General features: G+C 45.4%; 1 protein-coding gene across 6 annotated transcripts in view; it reads left to right on the top strand.

Moving 5' to 3' along the window:
* SYN3 (synapsin III) overlaps positions 1 to 19830 on the top strand; it is a 565053-nt gene that overhangs the window by 66911 nt on the left and 478312 nt on the right. For all 6 annotated transcript variants that reach the window (XM_032140020.2, XM_032140018.2, XM_058431176.1 and 3 more), the window contains one exon: positions 11246 to 11303. In XM_032140020.2, the coding sequence (XP_031995911.1) occupies positions 11246 to 11303 (58 nt within the window). The remainder of the gene's footprint in view (positions 1 to 11245; positions 11304 to 19830) is intronic.

The raw sequence follows: 19830 nt of genomic DNA, 5'->3' as shown, positions 1-19830 counted from the left end.
CTCAGCCCTGAAGCCTTTTGTTTTCTCTCTGATGTCTTCTCTGTCACTTCTCATGCCCTTGCCTTGGGCAAACTCCGAGGAGTTTCAGCATTTCACTTGTGAGTTGTGTTTTATCCTCCACAACCTGGTTTTCTGACCCAGGCCCTCCAAGTGACCTTTTTTCCAAAGAGTCCCTCGGATGCATGGGTCTTCTTGAGCAATAGCTACTCCTGGGGTGAAGTAGATTTCTGCCTGAGTTACAGCCTTGCCCTGGGGGAGGCAGGGCTCTGGGCAGATGCCAGCCTCGTTACAGAACGTCTAGGAAGCCCTGGGGCCTGTGGAGGCCTGCCTGGGACGTGCATCTTCGAAAGGAGAGAGGCCATCTGTGGTGGCAGGAGAAGGGATGGTGCTTCATTTCCATTTTCCTGACTTCCTGCCCTGGGTTTGCAGAAGGGACAGGAGTGCGGGTTTCCTGAAGATTTGCACTGAGCTAATTGCCATCTTCAGAATAGGCTTAGCGAAATTAGGGGTTGTCTGTGCAGCTGCTCAGAGGGGACAAATCAGTCCATGAGTGAAGGGGCAGGTGGTAGAAAAAAGCACAGGCATAGAGAAATATTTCCCTGCTATAAGAAAAACAGCAGCATAGGCTCTGTGACAGATGATATCTGCCACTTGGCTTCGGCTGCATAGAGATGACAGGGAGCGCTGGGAACTGTGTTGGGCGTGAGAACCGATGCCTCCTCTGAGGCAGCAGCTGCAGGCCCCGCAGCCAGTTTTTACCATGTGGGAATAAGGGCCTGGTGTTGTCGAGTTATTGATTTTCAAGAAGTCAGAAATCCGAATTTTTATATGAATGTTCTATTATTATTATTAATTAATTAATTAATTTATTTATTTCGAGATGGAGTCTCACTCTGTTACCCAGGCTGGAGTGCAGTGGTGCAAGCTCAGCTCACTGCAACCTCTGCCTCCCGAGTTCAAGCAATTCTCCTGCCTCAGCCTCCTGAGTAGCTGGGACTACAGGCACCACGTCCGGCTAATATTTTTTGGTTTTTTTTTAGTAGAGATAAGGTTTCACTATGTTGGCCAGGATGGACTTGATCTCTTGACCTTGTGATCTGCCCACCTTGGTCTCCCAAAGTGCTGGGATTACAGGTGTGAGCCACTGTGCCCGGACAATTTTTTTTTGTATTTTTAGTAGAGATGGGGTTTCGCTATGTTGGCCAGGCTGGTTTCAAACTCCTCACCTCAAGTGATCCGCCCACTTCAGCCTCCCAAAGTACTGAGATTACAGGTGTGAGTCACCTTGCCAGCGAATGTTCTGTTTTAAAAGTATACAATTTAAGTGCAACAAAACAAGACTGTGGATTCTATGAGGTCTACTAGTTGGCAACTTCTGATAAAGAAGACAAAAGTCAGAGTAACTATTTGGTCTAGTTCCTCTTCTGGGACTGTCTCCTGGCTAGACAGTAAAAACCAGGATGGCAAGGGGGCTGTTTTGTTCAGTGCAATTTCAAGGGCCTATCTAGCACAGTGCTGAGAATATAGTATGTCCTAGATAGATGGATATGTGGATGGATGGGCGAATGTGTGGATGGATGGGTAGATGGGTGGGTAGGTGGGCGGATGGATGGATGGATGGATGCATGGATGCATGGATGGATGAATATGTGGGTGGATGGATGGATGGATTCATGGATGGGTAGTTGGGTGGACAAATGGATAATAAATGCTCTTAGCCTCTCTTTCGGTGCTCTGCACTTTTCACCTTGACAGGCTCCACATTCCCTTGCCAAACAAGACACACAATATCCCCGTGATCCCCTTATCCTCCTTATGCCATCAAAAACCCTTTTCTGGAATGATCAGGTGTTAGTCACTTGCACCTTGGTATGAATTACTTTTTAGTATATTACCTTTCCTGTGGGGATTTCCCCAGTTGGGCCCTTAGTAGATGCTCAGTAAGTGTTTGCTGAAGGCATGATGTAGCCTTCCAAACATTAACCCGTTCTGTGGTATGAAGATTGTGAACTTGCAGACATCTGTAGGAATGAGGGTGACATAGTGGTGTGTCTTTAGAGAGGAGAAGGGTAGAGACTGGGCGGTGACATTCTAGCCTGTCCTCTGCAGTCACAGGGAGTGGGTGTTTGATGACTTTTTTTTTTTTTTTTTGAAGATGGAGTCTCACTCTGTCACGCAGGCTGGAGTGCAATGGCTTGATCTTGGCTCACTGCAACCTCCACCTCCTGGGTTCATGCATTTTTCCTGCCTCAGCCTCCCGAGTAGCTGGGATTATAGGCGCATGCCACCATGCCTGGCTAATTTTTGTATTTTTAGTAGACACGGGGTTTCACCATGTTGGCCACGCTGGTCTTGAACTCCTGACCTCAGGTGATCCACCCACCTCGGCCTCCCGAAGTGCTGGGATTACAGGCGTAAGCCACCGTGCCTGGCCCTGATGACTTTATTTACCCTAAAGGCCTATGCTGGAGAGGAAGGGAGCTCCCAGGGATTAGACAGAGAAGGTCTCCATCATGCTCGACACCCAGCAGGGTTTCATTTAGAGCAAGGCAGATGCTGCCATCTACCTCCTCTTGGAGAGAGAAAATGACCTGTCATGTTCTCAGGGACATACCCAGCTAACCTCGACCCTCCACCCATCATGTTGATGCACAGGAGGGAAAGAGATGAACATTAGTTAAACACCTGCCATGTGTCAGGGATATCATTCATGGGGTCCTTACAGCAGATGTAGTAATGTCCTCATTTTTACAGTTAAGGAAACCAAGATTCAGGAAGGCTGACACTGGCCTGAGGCAGCACTAGGAAATAAATAGCTGAAAGGGACCTGGGCTTGTCTGCAAGGCTAGTGATGCTCACACACTTCCTTACCTGGGGAGATCAAGTTCTACCCCTGCAGCCCACCGGGGAGCAGCCCATTTGCTAGTACATTCTTGGCAGGTTACAGAGGCCCTTAAATCTGTGTTTTCATATAATCCTATTGACAACCCTGTGACTAGATCTTTTTATCCCCATCTACGGAAGAGGAAGCAGAGGCTGGTCCAAAATCAGGCGGCAGGTGCCAGAGCTGCCCACTCAAACCCAGGTCTTCTGCTCTGTGCCTGTTGTACATTAAAGGAGACACCCAGGAACATTCATCTCTCTCCTGGGTGCCCCCAGGGTGTACCTACCTCCTTTGCCCTTGCCCGTGTCCTTTAGGCAGACACACACATCCAGATCCTGCTGCACTCATTTTTGCAGCCCTGGCAAAGACTAGGTACCAAACATTGGATGGATGGATGGACGGTGACCTCAGGAAAGTGACCCCTGACCTTCAGACTGAGTTGGCTGCTCTTTCTGTAGGCTGAGGGGAATATTTGTGTGAATGCTCTGTGTGGTCATTTTCTATTTTTGTGTCTGTCCCTCCCATTAGGTAGTAAGCCCCCTGAGACCAAGAGCTAGCTATGTTGTCTTTGCGCTTGTTTCCTTAAAGCCTGCAGACTCTGGCACATAGTAGGTGGTCTATCTGTGTATGCTCAGTGTCTTTGAAAGAAGCCTTTTCTATCAACTGAAGTCCAATTTCCCCTGCACCCGACATCTTATCCTCAATCACATTGGTTGTGCATTTTATTCATAGTACTCTTCTTTTTATCTATTTATTTTTAAATTATTATTACTATTACTATTATTATTATTATTATTTGAGACAGAGTCTCGCTCCGTTGCCAGACTGGAGTGCAGTGGCAAGATCGCGGCTCACTGCAACCTCCACCTCCCGGGTTCAAGCGATTCTCCTGCCTCAGCCTCCCAAGTAGCTGGGATTACAGGCATACACCACCATGCCCTGCTAATTTTTGTATTTTTAGTACCATGTTGGCCAGGATGGTCTCGATCTCTTGACCTCATGATCCGCTCGCCTCAGCCTCCCAAAGTGTTGGGATTACAGGCATAAGCCACTGTTCCCGGCCTCAGTGTCTTTCAAAGAAGCCTTTTCTACCAACTGAAGTCCAATCTCCCCTGCACCCCACATCTTATCCTCAATTCCATTGGTCGTGCATTTCATTCATAGTACTCATTCTTTTTATATATTTATTTATTTATTTTTTGTCTTTTCAATAAGCATGTAAGCTCTCCAAGAACAAGGACTACATCTGCCACTGTATCTGCTATATCTACTCCTATGCCTGGTGTGGTGCCTAGTCCACATAAGGCTCAATAAATAGTGATTGAATGAGGGAGTGAATAAGTGATGTGAATTGTGATCAGATCCTGCCCACAAAAATCTCCTTCTCTATTGTTCTCAGAGGCAAAAGGTGGGGATCATTTGTCACATCCTCTGGCTCAGGGCCCTGTTATGTCTCAGTTTTTTGCCTCCACAGATCCCAATACAGGTATAGGGAGTCTCATCACTCTTAAAGCATTCCTTCCTTTCCTAGTTCATTGGACCTTGCTAATTGCATGGAGGACTGAGAGGCTGTACCATTGTTTGGGGTGGGAGGGTTCCTCCATCTGGCAATGGGAAGGTGCCAGGAGGGTGAGCTGTTCTCAGGAGCAAATAATGGAGCTAGATTCAGATCTTGGGTCCCTCTGTGTTCCAAGGTCTTTCTTCTGCCACACCTCTGCCCATCCAGCCTGCCACGTGACTCTCTTGCTAACTGGCAAAGTCTGAGTGTTTTGCCTTCAACCATTTTCTGCACGGCCCATTGGTTGTCTTCCCTGCTTCTGCCTGGGCCACAAATCAGCAACTGACATGTTGCATCAGAAACATGAAAATCTCTTTCTCTATCTCCACCCCACCCCCAGTGGGGGTGACCTGCGGAGAGACAGCTGTCCCTGGGACAGGACATTCCTGACCTCTCTTCCTTGGACGGACATCACCAAGCCCTGGCTGCGTTAACTCTACATACAGGATCAATTTATGGAAAAAAGTCCTGTTTGAACACAGATCCTGTTTGTATGAATTCCCCTTCTTCTGCCCCTGCTGCAGCCACAAAGAGCCCCGTACCCATTCCTCATCAATCTCTCTCATACACACTTCCCACCTCCCCCAAGTAGGGATTTTCCACCCCAGGCAGAACCAGTTTTATAATATTCTTCTTCCTGGGGCCTCAGATGTGGCACTAAAATATGAGACCACCCAGAGACAGAATCTTCGTGGAATCCAGAGCTCCCCCCCACCTTCTTCCCCAGGCCAAGAACTTGATTGATTGGCTGAGGTATTCAGGGAGCTCGTTATGAGATTGAACATATTAGGGCGTGAGGAGGAGGCAGCCGTGAGAGACAGAGCCCTTAGGCACAGCGGGTCCATCCATTTTGCCTGAGGTCAAACAGCCAGTCAATTACAGAGGCAGCAACCCCAGCCCCCAAAGCCATCTAGAATTCCAGACCATCTCTACCCTTCCCTCTGCCAGACAGAACTGTTCAGAGGCGGCTCAAGCCTGAATGAGCCCCCGGCAAGGAGGCAGCAGTCTGTGTGGCCCATCAGGAGACAGACTTCTGACTTGCAGCCAGGCGGGGGGATGGACTCTCTGACCCTCAGCTTCAGCCCCAGTCCGTCTGCCAGGCCCTGCAGTAAACATTCCAGAGATGGGCAAAACAAATGTTTCTCCTGGGAAGGTGAGGTCTCATCAAGACCACAGCTGCTTGGGTGGTATTGGTGTAGTGCAAAGTGCTTCGGGTTCCAGGTTAGAATCAAGTCGAGGAATGCCGGTTGCGCAGGTTGGCCTCGTACGCACCCCCACATCGCAGTGGCTGTAGATCTGTAAATGTATTACGATGGTGTGCCAGTAGATGGCAGTCAAGTGTCTCCAGGAAAGGCTGGCCTACAGACAGTATCTCCTTACCCGGTCAGCGAACATTTGTTAAGCCTGTTGTCCTGTGCCCTAGCTCATCGTGCTGGATACTGGAGACACAGTGAGCATGGAGACTCAGTTTCTGGTTTCCAGGAGCTTACAGACTAGATGTTCGGGGGGCAGGGGGCAGCTAAGTGATGTGTAATGACAACGTGGAGTGGTAAGGGCTGGAATGGTTGTAAGTGCAGCATGCTGTAGGAACCACAGGAGAACGCTCAGCCCAGCCAGGGAAGGGGGTGCTGTCAAGGAAAACTCAACAGAGTAGATATACTCATAGGATCTTGAAACATGAGAAAGAGACAGTCAAGGAAGCGCCAAGCAGAGGGGATGGCCTGTGCAGAGGCTCAGAGGCATGACAGCACAGGGAGTATTTAGAGATGCGCAGGAATTTGGATGCAACCATGAAATAGACAGCAAACCAGAGGGGAAGCAGACCCCCAGTCAGCAGGGTCCAGATCATGAAGGACGCCAGGGCTCTAGACTGGATCCAAAAAGTCTGAAAGACCACTTAGTGTCTCCAGGAAAGGCTGGAAATTCTTCCCTCTAGAGTTTGGGTACCCAGATCACTCGTGTGACTTTGAGCAGAGACTTCTCCATCTGGAACATGTGGGGAGCAATCCCTGCCCAACCCCTCAGGGTTGGCATGAGGGTCAAATAGGAGGAAGGATGTGAAGGGTCTGGCTGTCCTTATAGGCCAAGGCTACCTCTTTGTCCCCATCACCAGCCATCACTCCTTGTACCTATGAGACAGATCAAAGCAAGGGGGGTCATAATTCTGCTTCGTAACCCCCAACACGGTAAGATTGTTTTGTTTATTTGTGGGTCCATGGCATGCAGCACCCACTAGGCACAGGGTAAACACTCAATAGCTCTTTGCTCTTGTGGATTCTGTTTGAGGCCGTGGGCTACATACTTTGGAGCTTACTATGTGCCAGGAGCTATTCTCAGTGCTTTGTATGTCTTGTTTCATTTAATCCTCATAACAACCGTGGGAGGTGGCTACTATTATTATTATCGTCATTTCCTAGGTGTGGAAACTAAGGCATTCAGAGGTTGGCTTACCCAAGCTTGCACAAGCGAGTGGAGGAGTTGGGGTCCTATTCAGGCTGTCTGCCCTGAAGCCATTGCACTTTACTGCCTTGTTGCATAGAGGATTATGTGACTTTCTCACCGCACCCTTCCCTGGTGGTTACTATCACCACTTGACAAATGAGGAAACTGAGACCCAGAGGGCTAAGTGTCTTGTCTTAGAACACATGGTTGGTGAGTAGTAGAGCTAAGATTTTGCCCAAGCCTGTGTGATTGCAAATCCATGTTTTTTTTTCCAGTATGCTGGTGATCGTAATCATAGGTTACCATTCCCGGTCCCAGGCCCACTCAGTACTTCTTTTAAATTTGGAGCTTGGATTTAAAAGCAAATGACTTTTAAATCCATGAAGGATGCCTACCTTGGATCCTGCTCTGGTCCTTATTAGCCACACCTCTCTTGACAGGCAGAGGAGTTAGGACTGAGGGGATGTTCCCACCAAGACCCTGCAAATTGCACTCTTAGGCCCTGCCCTGCGTACCCAAACTCTAGAATTCCCTCCTCAAAGGGACCTTAACCCAACTTCAGGGCCTATATAGGCCAATTCCTTGGTCAATCTTCCAAGGGGTGGCCAAAGGGCAACCATTTGGGGAGGGGAGTAGATGAAGCTTGGCCACATGGTCTGGGCAATCCACATACCCGCACCGGGTGCCTCAGTGGTGCAGGACAGAGGAGAGTGGGTGGGGAATTAAGGAAGATCTTGGGTGAGGTCTGAGAACCAAGAGCTAACCATTATGCTGCCATGTGCTGGGTAGAGTGCAAAGAATTCTGAGAAGTTTACATTCTGAGTCTTTAAGGTCATTATGAAGTTGTATCTGCCAAGGAAGGGAGACAGACGTCTTTTTTTCTTTTTTCTTTTCTTTTTTTTTTTTTTTTTTAGATGGAGTTTCATTCTTGTCGCCCAGGTTGGAGTACAATGGTGCAATCTTGGCTCACTGCAACTTCCACCTCCCAGGTTCAAGAGATTCTCCTGCCACAGCCTCCCGAGTAGCTGGAATTATAGGTGCCTGCCACCACTCCTGGCTAATTTTTTGTATTTTTAGTAGAGATGGGGTTTCACTATGTTGGCCAGGCTGGACTTGAACTCCTGTCCTTGTGATCCGCCTGCCTCGGCCTCCCAAAGTGCTGGGATTCCAGGCATGAGCCACCACGCCCAGTGGACAGATATCTTTTATTTAAATGTTTGCTGGCTTGATTTTGTCAATTTTAAATATTAGACATATGACACGTAGGTTTCCATTTGTCACTTTGCCCCAGGTGCTGCAAATACTAGACATGGGCCTGTCCTGGTGTCTGGAATTTGCTGATACTGCCTTTAAGGATTCATGATAAAATTCACAAACTGTATGAAAAGATTCTCTTTGCATGAGACTGTCCACACAGGTATTTATTTGAAGACCATTGCTGAGAGAAAAAAAATCAAAATCTTGCTTTTGAGTCATACTAATAATTCCTTTCCTACTAAACTACCGCCTAGTTGACATCTAAGCCCGTCAGGATGTAAGAAAAAGTGGTGCTAATATCAGAGCTGTCAGTCAGTTTTGGGAAGAGATTAACTCCACCAGCATCAGCTAAGAGTAGGTAGAGAGACTTTGGAAGCAGACAGGCTGAAGCAGTTAGTGAATTTGTAGAAAGGATTCTTTCACAAATGGAAGGCTGAAAAAAAATGGGTGATGACATCCATCTTCCAAGGAAAAGAATAGGAGACTAGGAAGGTTGTTTAATGTTTAAAAAATTATCCATTAGAAATCAATCATGTGGCTGCATCCAGCTGATGGGAGAGTTGGGGTACACATTTTTATGTACAAATCTGTCAACTCTTTTACTGTGGGAAAAGGGGAGAATGAGTATTAGGAAGCAAAGAGCTGTCTCCGTCCCAGAGAAGGTTTATAGGAATGCTTAACACAATGCTTAGTTCACAGCAAGTCACCAAGAACTATTAGTGTCATCATACCAATAATCAAAAAGAGAAAATGGAAACTTTTGTTACTTTTTGTGAGACGATATCCAAACCCATAAAGACCCCAATTTTCACTGCTATTTTTCAGAGTTGAGCAAAAGTACAGATATGGAATTAGAAGTCCTGGGTTTAAATCCCTTAGGCAAAGTATTTTGTCTCTCTGGGTTTCAGTTTCTGCATCTGTAAGTTGGAAATAATGATATCTACTTCGTGGTGGTGGTTGTGAGCGTTAATGAGAAAGGCTGTAGGTTAAACTCTATAGCAGAGTTTCTAGCACAAGAGTTGATACTCAACAAGTGTTTTTTCATCAGTCCATTCACTCATGTATTCATTCAACAAATATTAATCAATTTCCTACCATGTGTTAAGCACTCTGGTAGGTGTTAGGAAGAAAATGTGAATACAATAGGTTATTTCTGACCTCAAGGAGCTGTGGTATAGTTTAGTGGTACACAGACGTTAAACACAGTTACTAATTATAATTAATTATTGTTGTAATAAATAGTATGAAAACAATACGAAGAGACTCTCAGTATAGAGATGAATCATAGGTCAGGATTAGGGTGCTTATGGAGAAAAATCACCAGGTAAATGAATTTGAGAAATAATTAAAATGTAGAATCAGTGAGTATAGGGATGATGTCTAAGCAATGGGTAGACAGGGATGTCACGTACTGATGATGGGGAAGGCAGAGGCAGGGATGTAGAAGGAAGTCTGTGGAAGGAAGGAAGGACGGACGGACGGTTGGCAGATAGACAAAGGAACAAATGGGGACTGCTTTATTAGACAAATAGAAAAATAGAGAAATGGGTGAGACTGGATAGATCAGTAAGTCTTTGGTGGAGTATATGGGGTACATAGGTATAACTCAATAAAACAATACTGCATTATTTATTTATGTAGGATTCTCTTTTTTGGATAGTTAGAAGATTTGGATAATGGGCATCACTAAAACATTGATTTTTGTTAAGAGTTAAAATGCCATAACATTTTTAATGTTAAAAGAACACAGACATATACTTGAGAATGAAACTGGATCAAACAAAACTGTATTTTCTAAAGTCTTTAAATTACACACTTTCTAGCAATCATCATTCTTTTATACATTCAACATATTTCTGAAGACTAAATTGGAGGGTTGGAGGATACCAAGATAAACCATGTGTGGTTTTGCCTTCAAAGGGTAGGGGAGACGGGATTAACATGTATGTGAAGATAACACGATGAAAATCATGAATTTAAGAGAAATATGGATAAAACACTATAAACATCCTTTAATTCTTTTAAAATCGATAAATAATAATTTACATATTTATGGGGTACGTATTGGTGTTGTGATACATGTAATGTATAATGATTAGATTAGGATAGTTAGCATAGCCATCATTTCAAACCTTTTTATGTGGGATCCTTTTTCTTATTTAATCCTCAAAGTAACCGTTAGAAATATGTAGCACAATTATTATTATTATTATTGTTTGAGACTGAGTTTCGCTCTTGTTGCCCAGCTGGACTGCAGTGGCGTGATCTCGGCTCACCGCAACTTCCGCCTCCCGGGTTCAAGTGATTCTCCTGCCTCAGCCTCCTGGATAGCTGAGATTACAGGCATGTGCCACCACACCTGGCTAATTTTGTATTTTTAGTAGAGATGGGGTTTCTCCATGTTGGTCAGGCTGGTCTCGAACTCCTGACCTCAGGCAATCCACCTGCCTCGGCCTCCCAAAGTGCTGGGATTACAGGTGTGAGCCACAGCGCCCGGCCTGTAGCAAAATTATTAATATCATTATTTTACCAGACACTAAAACTGAGATGCAGGGAAGTCAAGTGACATGACAGAACTAGAACTTGAGCCTCCAATCTTCTTATCCACCATCTCCCCTCTACCACACACCACCTATAAAGCATGAGAAAATTGGCTGGGCGCGGTGGCTCATGCCTGTAATCCCAGCACTTTGGGAGGCCAAGGTGGGTGGATTGCCTGAGGTCAGGAGTTCAATACCAGCCTGACCGACATGGTGAAACCTCATCTCTACTAAAAATACAAAACTAGCCGGATGTGATGGCAGGCGCCTGTAATCCCAGCTACTTGGGAGGCTGAGGCAGGAGAATCGCTTGAACCTGGGAGGTAGAGGTTGCAGTGAGCCGAGACTAGGCCATTGCACTCTAGCCTAGGCAACAAGAGTGAAACTCCGTCTCAAAAGAAAAAAAAAAAAAGACTGAGAAAATCAGCAGTGAAGGTGGGAGGAGACAGTAGGATGGCCGAGGATGTGTCTCAGTATGCACCTCTGGGGTAAGGCCTTTGGGAGAAGGGAGAAAAGAGTAAAACAGCCTGCATCCTTACTCAGCTGATTTCTTCCCCTTTACAGGTCGAAGTATTTCCATGGGAAGAAGGTGAATGGAGAGATTGAGATTCGAGTGGAGCAGGTAGGTGGGAGCTGTGTCTTTAGCACTGTCATCTGACCTTTTCTGCCGCTGGGCTGTTCTTACATGCAATCTTGGTCCCCATCTTATGTGGTCGTAATGAGCTAAGATTACCAGAAAAGTCCAAGCTTATACTTGGGAGTCTCATTAAATTTCAGAATTATGTGGGCCAGTGGTTTCCAACCTTTTGTGTTTTAGCAGAGACCCTTTCTTCAAGGGAAATGTCAAATAGGAACTCATTCTACAAAAGAGAGACACGTAGAGCTGCTCTGATGGAAATGGGCAGGTGGAGCCCAACATCTGTCTGTTCCATACCGCTCCTTTTGGCCCCTGGGGCATCTCCTTGCAGCCACCTGGGCTAGAGAGCATAGTTTAGGAACATAATGAAGGGCCTTGATTCCTGCCTATCTCGTTTTCTAGGTTTTGGGTAGGTGGCTTAATCTGTCTCTGCCTCGAGTTCCTTATATCATTGTGGGGATTAAATTATTTAAAACCTCAGAAGGGATCAGAATCGCAAATACTATCTCTTGCTATTGCTATTAATATCAATGTCCAGGTCCCTCATTTTATGTGGAAAGAAACACAGATTTGTTTAGGGCTGTGTAGGGAGGCAGTGGCAGAATCAGGAATAGAACGTGTGGTCTCCTGGCTCCAGATCAAAGCTTTCTCCTATTCGATCAGCGAGGACCTCCTCTCTGCCAAACACTGTGCTCAGCCTTAGGAGAGCACATTTGAGCATGGGCTCTGGAGCCATACTCCAGGTTTGAATCCCAGCACCACCCCTTACTAACCTTGTGACCTTGGTTGAGCAATACTTAATGCTCTCTCCAGTTCAATTTCTTCACCTGTCCAACTGGGGCAATAATAGCGTCAGCCTGTGTTCATAGGGTGCTGTGAGGATCAAACGAATAGTCCATGAAAAGTGCTCAGAACAGTACCTGGCACATACTGGGCACTTAGTAAATGTTACCCATTTATCATCAGCATCATTATTCTTTATCCTCTTCCTACTCCTCCTCATCATCATCAAAGGCAAACAGTAAATAACACAGACAAGGTCCTTGCTGTAAAAATGATTTCAAAATACAATTTTTAAAATCGGGGGGCATGACTGTTCTTCTCCCTGCACTTTTTTAGCTTACTGTGTCAGAGAAACAGAAAGGTCTTCTAAGCATCAAACTGAGTTGGCTTAATATTAAAACACCTACACTTTGAATTTCAATTTGATTCTGTGGCTTTCGAGTCAACCCAACGTCTACTGGTTTTCCTTCCATGGCAGAGAGCAGGTTATTTTTGTTCATTTTGCAAATATTTGTCATTAGTCTACTATGCTAGCTAGCTAATATGTGGAGAGCGAGTATATAGAAGAAGAGGCTGAGTCTCCAAATGCCTGTGGTCTAGGAGGAGAGGTGAGCTAAGTCTTTTCTTTTCTTTTTCTTTCTTTCTTTTTCTTTTTTTTTTTTGAGATGGAGTCTCACTCTGTTGCCCAGGCTAGAGTGCAGTGGAGTGAACTGCAACCTCTGCCTCGCAAGTTCAAGTGACTCTTCTGCCTCAGCCTCCTGAGTAGCTGGGACTGCAGGCATGTGCCACCATGCCCGGCTAATTATTATTTTTTTTTTGTATTTTTAGTACAGATGGAGTTTCACCATGTTGGTCAGGCTAGTCTCAAACTCTGACCTCAAATGATCGGCCTGCCTTGGCCTCCCAAAGTTCTGAAATTACAGGCATGAGCCACCACACCTGGCCTACAGAACAGTAACATTGATGATGGTAGCACACTTTTATTGAACATTTACTATTTGCTAGATGCCATATTAAGTGTTTTCCATGCAATAACTCATTCAATCCACACAGTATGCCTGTTGCTGAGGAAACTTGGGATCAGAGAGCTTAATAAATTGCTCAGGCAGGTCACACAGCTAGTAAGAATGCAGTGAAGCTGGGATTTGAACTTACAGGTAGAAGTCAGGGATGAGAGGTCCCAACTTAGCGCTCCTGGCAGCAGAGGTCACAGTCAACTGAAAGACTCAGATGTGGCCTCGAGGAGGGAGTGGTGTTTGAAATAGATCAAAGGATGGATAGGATGTTAACAAGTGGAGATGGTGGCGTGAAGAGCGTGTGAATGGAGGAGGCAGTGTGAGCAAAGATAAGGAGACCAGAAGTACAGGGTATGGAGTGACAGGGAGTGCGGTGTGGTTCTCCAAAACAGGACACATCATCTTCCCCTGCGCCCACCCTACTCCCTAATTCTCTCTCTCAGTGAAGAGTGTGGCCATCTACCTTCCACCTTAGCCAGAAACCTGCTCTGGCTCCCAGATGTGTCCCTCTCCCTGTACCACTGCACCCATTCAATGACTGGACCCTGCTGACTCCGCATCTGATATTTCCTAGTCCCTCCACTTCTCCCTTCATCCCCATCACTTAGATCCTTGGCTGGACCACCCTCAACTCTCGTCCAGTCTTCCTCATCAACAGCCTCAGAACTTCATGTTTTCTACCCATCTCCAATGTATTCTTCATCCTAAAGCTAGAGTGATCTTCCTCAAAAAGCAAATTAGGTTCTTTGAAGTGTTAGCTTTACAATCCTTTCCTCAAAGACTCCCTCTCTGAGTCTTTCCAGATTTAAATCAGGTAACCTGGTTATTCCCTTTCATAGCTCCTCAAATTTTTCCTCCTGACCCTTATCTGAGTTTCTAGCCATACATTTTGAGTGGGATGATTTGCATGAGGGTAGAGACTGTGACTGTCTGGATCTTACCCTAAGTAGCACTGGGCCTGGCACAAAAGAGAATTGAAGAAAATATTTGCAGGATGAATAACTGATAGATTCTACAGATTCCAGGCTGCTTGTCAGTTTCCAAGGGCGATAAGTCACCACTTCTTTTTTTTTTTTTTTTTTTTTTTTTTTTTTTTTTGAGACAGTCTCACCCTGTCGCCAGGCTGGAGTGCAGTGGTGCAATCTCAGCTCACTGCAACCTCCGCCTCCCGGGTTCAAGCGGTTCTCCTGCCTCAGCCTCCGGAGTAGCTGGGACTACAAGCACCTGCCACCACATCCAGATAATTTTTGTATTTTTAGTAGAGATGGGGTTTCACCATGTTGACCAGGATGGTCTCGATCTCTTGACCTCATGATCTGCCCACCTCAGCCTCCCAAAGTGCTGGGATTATAGGCCACCACGCACGGCTACCACTTCTTAATCTCCCCTCAAAAATCTGGGTTTTCCATAAACCATCTGGTAAATACTTGGTTGCCAGCTGAGCTCACCCTGCCTCATCCCACTTGTGGAAATCCCAGGGGCATGTTTAAATTTTCCCCTTTTATCTCAGCAATGCCATTGGCCCAACTTGTAGGTATAAAATCTATGAGCAGGACCATCAGGGAATTGCCCTAAGAATAACTCACCCAGGGGCTCTGGGGCCTGTCGGCCAGTCTATGAAGTCTACAATCACACTGAGAAACCTTGGCTAATTTAGACTCATTCTGATTTCCAGCCATGCCCCTCTGTGAAAGCCAGAAGGTGAATTAGCCAGGAAACCAATTAGCAGGTCATTTGGGCATTTTTCCCCAGAAGACATACCTTTCCAAATCCATCTTGGAATCAGAATCACTTGTCTTTGCCCATCTGTATCAATGGGTGGAACACACAAGCAACCCCCGCAGGAATCTCACATGCATCCTTTAGCACTTGGGAAAAGTCTCAGGACGGAAGCCACTGTTTAGTCTGAGCTGGCCTCACATTTTGGGATCCTGTCTCCCAACCAAGGGCCAAATTAACCAGATAATTGCACTGTCTGGGTTTTGCTGGACAGAGCAAATGAATTAGTTGTGGTTGGCCTAGAGGAAGCCTCCGACCCTTCTCTCCATCCTCTTTCCCCCAGTCTAAAAACTGCTTGCCTCAACTTTTACAGAGCCAGGAATCAAGAAACCCTGGGGAGGCCCATGGGGGAGACAGCACATTTTGCATTCTGTTACCCAGAATGCCCTGCTGGCTCTGCGGGGCCCTCACAGCAGTATCCTAGTAGGGTCTGAGAGGATCAGGCCAGGATGGTTGGCATGTCAAACTCTCCTCTTTATATTTGAGGCAAAGAGTCTTTTTCTCCACAGGCACAAGTCACCCCTCTGTGGGACCAAGCAATGAGGTTGATGAATGGATTAATTTAAGTAGACTCACAGTTCTGGGACATCAGTGGACTAGGACTTGCTAGGGTAGAGCCTCAGTCTCTAATTTTTAAAAGAGAAGACTGAAATCACCACGGCCAGTCTTTCCTCCGTGTTGATGGAGGTAAGACTGAAATCACCATGGCCAGTCTTTCCTCCGTGTTGATGGAGGTACCAAGGCAGAAAGAACATTAATGCCTTGCTCTAGCAGGTGGAGAAAAAGGCAAGAGAAGGTATAAACCCTGCCCTTGAGCAACTCCCAATCCAATGAAGGAAGCCAGATGACCCATGGATTTACTAGTTGCTCCTTTGAGTACTGTCCTTATGTAATATTGGGTTAGGATGGGGTTAGGAAGCTGTCCAGGGGAGGCTGCTGTTGGGAGACCTGTTCATCTTCTGCCCTTTATGTATTTAACATCAATGTCTTCTGAATGGAAAGATGAGATATCCCCCTTAAAATATTTTAAACACTTCAGACCCCGTATTTATATTTTCTCATATGCACTTCAGCCTTCAACCCACAACTCTTTCTGGGACAACATTTCTTAGAATGGACCTTAGCTGTAGATATTGACCATAAAGACCAGGTGATATTTCAAGAAACAGTCATCAACAAGATAGAGAAGTGGAAGTTGGATGTTAATTCAGTTTGGTGGTTTGGTAACAGGTTGAACATCATCCTCATTAGGAAATGATTACTTGATAGAAATAAATACACCTTGGGAGAAATCTAATGGCTTGCCAAAAGGCTTTGTCCTTGGCTTTGTTTTCCTTCTTACTAGTGACTTATGAAATGCCATTTGCTAATGACTTTAAACTAGACGGGAGAGAGAATACGCCAGATTAAATTTGGTGTGATCAAATTGAATAGTAATACAATATAAAGGCGAGTCGGTGGTGGCAATTCCTGCAGCCTCAGTGAGAGGAAGAGTGCAGGTTCGGCTGGTTGCAGTAGCTCACGCCTGTAATCCTGGCACTTTGGGAGGCCCAGGCAGGACTGCTTGAGCCCAGGAATTCATGACCAGCCTAGGCAACATTGTGAGACTCTGTCTCTACAAAAACTAAAAAATGATGACTGACGACTTTAAGCTGATGGGCTGAGTTCAAAAACTCAGCTGTGAAGGAGCAGGATTAGGGAGACCTTTTTTTTTTTTTGAGACGGAGTCTCACTCTGTCGCCAGGCTGGAGTGCAATAGTGAGATCTCGGCTCACTGCCACCTCTGCCTCCTGAGTTCAAGTGATTCTCGTGCCTCAGCCTCCTGAGCAGCTGAGATTACAGGCACATGCCACCAGGCCCAGCTAATTTTTGTACTTTTAGTAGAGACAGGGTTTCACCATGTTGGCCAGGATGGTCTCAATCTCCTGACCTCATGATCCACCCGCCTCAGCCTCCCAAAGTGATGGGATTACAGGCATGAGCCACCACACCCAGCTGGGGAGACCTATCTTATTAACATCACATGAGAAAAACCAAAAAGACCTAACATTTGAGTTGAGTACAGCTTAATATGCGTGGGAGGAAATGTGGTGTAGGGGTTAAGATCGTGGCTCCAGAGTAAGATAGACTGAAGATGAAATCTCAGCTCAGTCGTATTTTAGCTGTGTTTGCTTTTTACCTAAAACATCTCTAAATCAATTTCCTCACCTGAAAATGATGATAATAAATTTTATTCCCTAGAGTTATTGTGTGACAAAATGAGTTAATGTAATATGCTGAACATTTGTTTCTGGCACATGTATTAGGTGCTCAATAAACTACAGTTGAGATTGCTACTCCCCTAAAACCTGATGTCACTTCAGGCTGTACTATCAAAGCACAGCAGTTAGAATGAAGGAAGGTGATAGTTCATACACTCCCTCTTACATGCACACACACACACATACACAATGCTAGTGAGACACTCTAATAAGAGATCCAGTTGTGTGTTGCACTGGAAGGGGGTTGCAGCAACCTGGAATGCCTTCTGAAAAGGGATTGGAGTAAGGGAAACTAAGGCCAATAAGGAAAGAGGATTCGTTTAAGGAACTGGAGATGTTTAGTCCGGAGGAAGAAAGGTCTCTGATAGGTCCCAGTGTACTCTTTACAAATATCTACCTCTTGAACAAGTATGGTTGATAAAGTAAGTTACCATTTGTTGAGTCCTTATGAGATAAAGCTAAGTGCATTTTATAGGTGAAGTAGGCACTGTTATCTCCTCCATCTTTCAGAAACTGAGACTCATAGAGAGTAAGTGTCTTGCCCAAGGTTGCCCAACTAATAAGTGGCATGGGTCTGTTTTTGAACCTAACCAGTCTGACTTCAGGGTCCTCTTCTTATCCGCTGTATATTTTTTTCTTCCAGTGTTGTAAATATCAAGCACAATAACCAAAAGTATTGATTAAAGCACTGGACGTGCATAATCTTATTTCAACCTCACAATGCCTCTTTAAGATGGGTACTTTGAGTTGGGTGCAGTGGCTCATGCCTGTAATCCCAGCACTTTGGGAGGCTGAGGCAGGCGAATCACCTGAGGTCAGAAGTTCAAGACCAGCCTAGCCAACATGGCAAAACCCTATTTCTACTAAAAATACAACAATTAGCCAGGCGTGGTGATGCACACCTGTAATCCCAGCTACTCGGGAGGCTGAGGCAGGAGAATCTCTTGAACCCGGGAGGCAGAGGTTGCAGTGGGCCAAGATCGTACCATTGCACTCCAGCCTGGGTGTGACAAGAGCAAAACTCTATCTGAAACAAACAAACTAACAAAAGATGGGTACTTTGTCCCTTTTAGCAGATGAAGAAGCTGGGGCTCAGAGATGTTAAACAAGCAGCATAAATGGGTGATCGAGGAGGAATCTGAACCCAGGTTTCTGTGCTGAGCACCACCCTCTATTGTTTCACTGGGGTTCGAGTTCAGTCTATTGGTGCAATCCTACAGGAAGATGGATTTCAACTTGGTCTACACAGAAACTGTTAAGTAGTGCTGACTAATGAGGAATGGGCCATGCCCCTTTTGTAGGTAGGGCGTCTCCTGTGCTGGAAATGCTCTGGCAGAAACTGGGTGGCTACCTTGGGGAATATTTCACAGGAAATTAATGTGCTTATAGGAGAAAACCTATATTAATCTTTTTCTTTTTTGGGGGGGCAGTAAAAGTAGTATATTCAAATAGTTAAAAATTGAAAAGCTACACAGTGGTATGTGGTGAAAAGTCTGCCTCCCACTCTGCCCGCACCAATCTAGTTCTCTTCCATGTACGTAACTATTATCACTAGTTTCTTGGGCAGCTTTCCAGAGAAGTTTTAAATGCAATGAGCAAATACATATATATGCTTTTCGCAAAGGGTAGTTGGTTAGAAAAACATCAACCATGCTATGTATTTCAGAGGGAATTTAACAAGGAGGATTGATTACAAATGGATCAAAAGGGGAAATCATTTTACCCAGAGGCACAACAGTCCTACATTCACTGTTTGTCACTGTCACTATTGTCACTGAGGAATCAGGAGCCTGGGCTCTTTTTTGTTGTTGTTGTTGTTTTGTTTTGTTTAGTTTTTGAGACAGGGTCCCCCTCTTTCACCTAGGCTATAGTGCAATGGTGTAATCATGATTCACTGTAGCCTCGAACTCCTGGGCTCAAGTGATCCTCCCACTCCAGCCTCCCAAGTAGCTTGGACCACAGGTGTGCACCACCATCCATGCCCAGCTTTTTTTTTTTTTTTTCTTTTTTTAGTTTTTGTAATGATAAGGTATCGCGATGTTGCCTAGGCTGGTCACGAACTCCTGGGCTCCAGCAATCCTCCTGCCTGGGCCTCCCAAAGTGCTGGGATTACAGGTGTGAGCTACTGCACTTGGCCAGACCTGTGCTTCCACTGAGGCTGCAGGAATTGCCACCACTTGTTCAAACTGCTGTAGCTGTTGGTGAAGCTTCTGTAACTACCACCAGAAGCAGAATTGTTGCTGCCTTCTTTCTACCTTCAATTCCTGCATGAATGCCTCCCATTGGTAGAAATGAGCTGAAATTATGTGGCAAAAGGATCTGGGGAATGCAGATTTTAGGCTTTCAGCTCCCATAGTGCAGGAGAGACTATAGAAGGATGAGTGGCAATAGACAGTGACTGGCACAGTCCACCCCTTTGGCTGCTTGACATCTACACATGCCTTTCTCCTTATCCATACTCCTCTGCACCCTCATTTTTCACTTAATATTTCTTGGAGTTTATTCCATGATAGTATATGCAGACCTGCCTCATTCTTGTTAATGATGGCCTGGGGTCTGTCATGTGTATACACCATAATTTGTTTTCCATAATTTTACTATTATAGACAATGCTAAACTTATGTCATTTCAAACATTTATTAATCGATCTGTAGGATTCACTTCTAGAAATAG

This window comes from Hylobates moloch, unplaced genomic scaffold (genome assembly GCF_009828535.3).
Source record: "Hylobates moloch isolate HMO894 unplaced genomic scaffold, HMol_V3 SCAFFOLD_19, whole genome shotgun sequence".
Taxonomy (NCBI): Eukaryota; Metazoa; Chordata; class Mammalia; order Primates; family Hylobatidae; genus Hylobates; species Hylobates moloch.
This window is presented reverse-complemented; position numbering and strand designations above follow the sequence as displayed.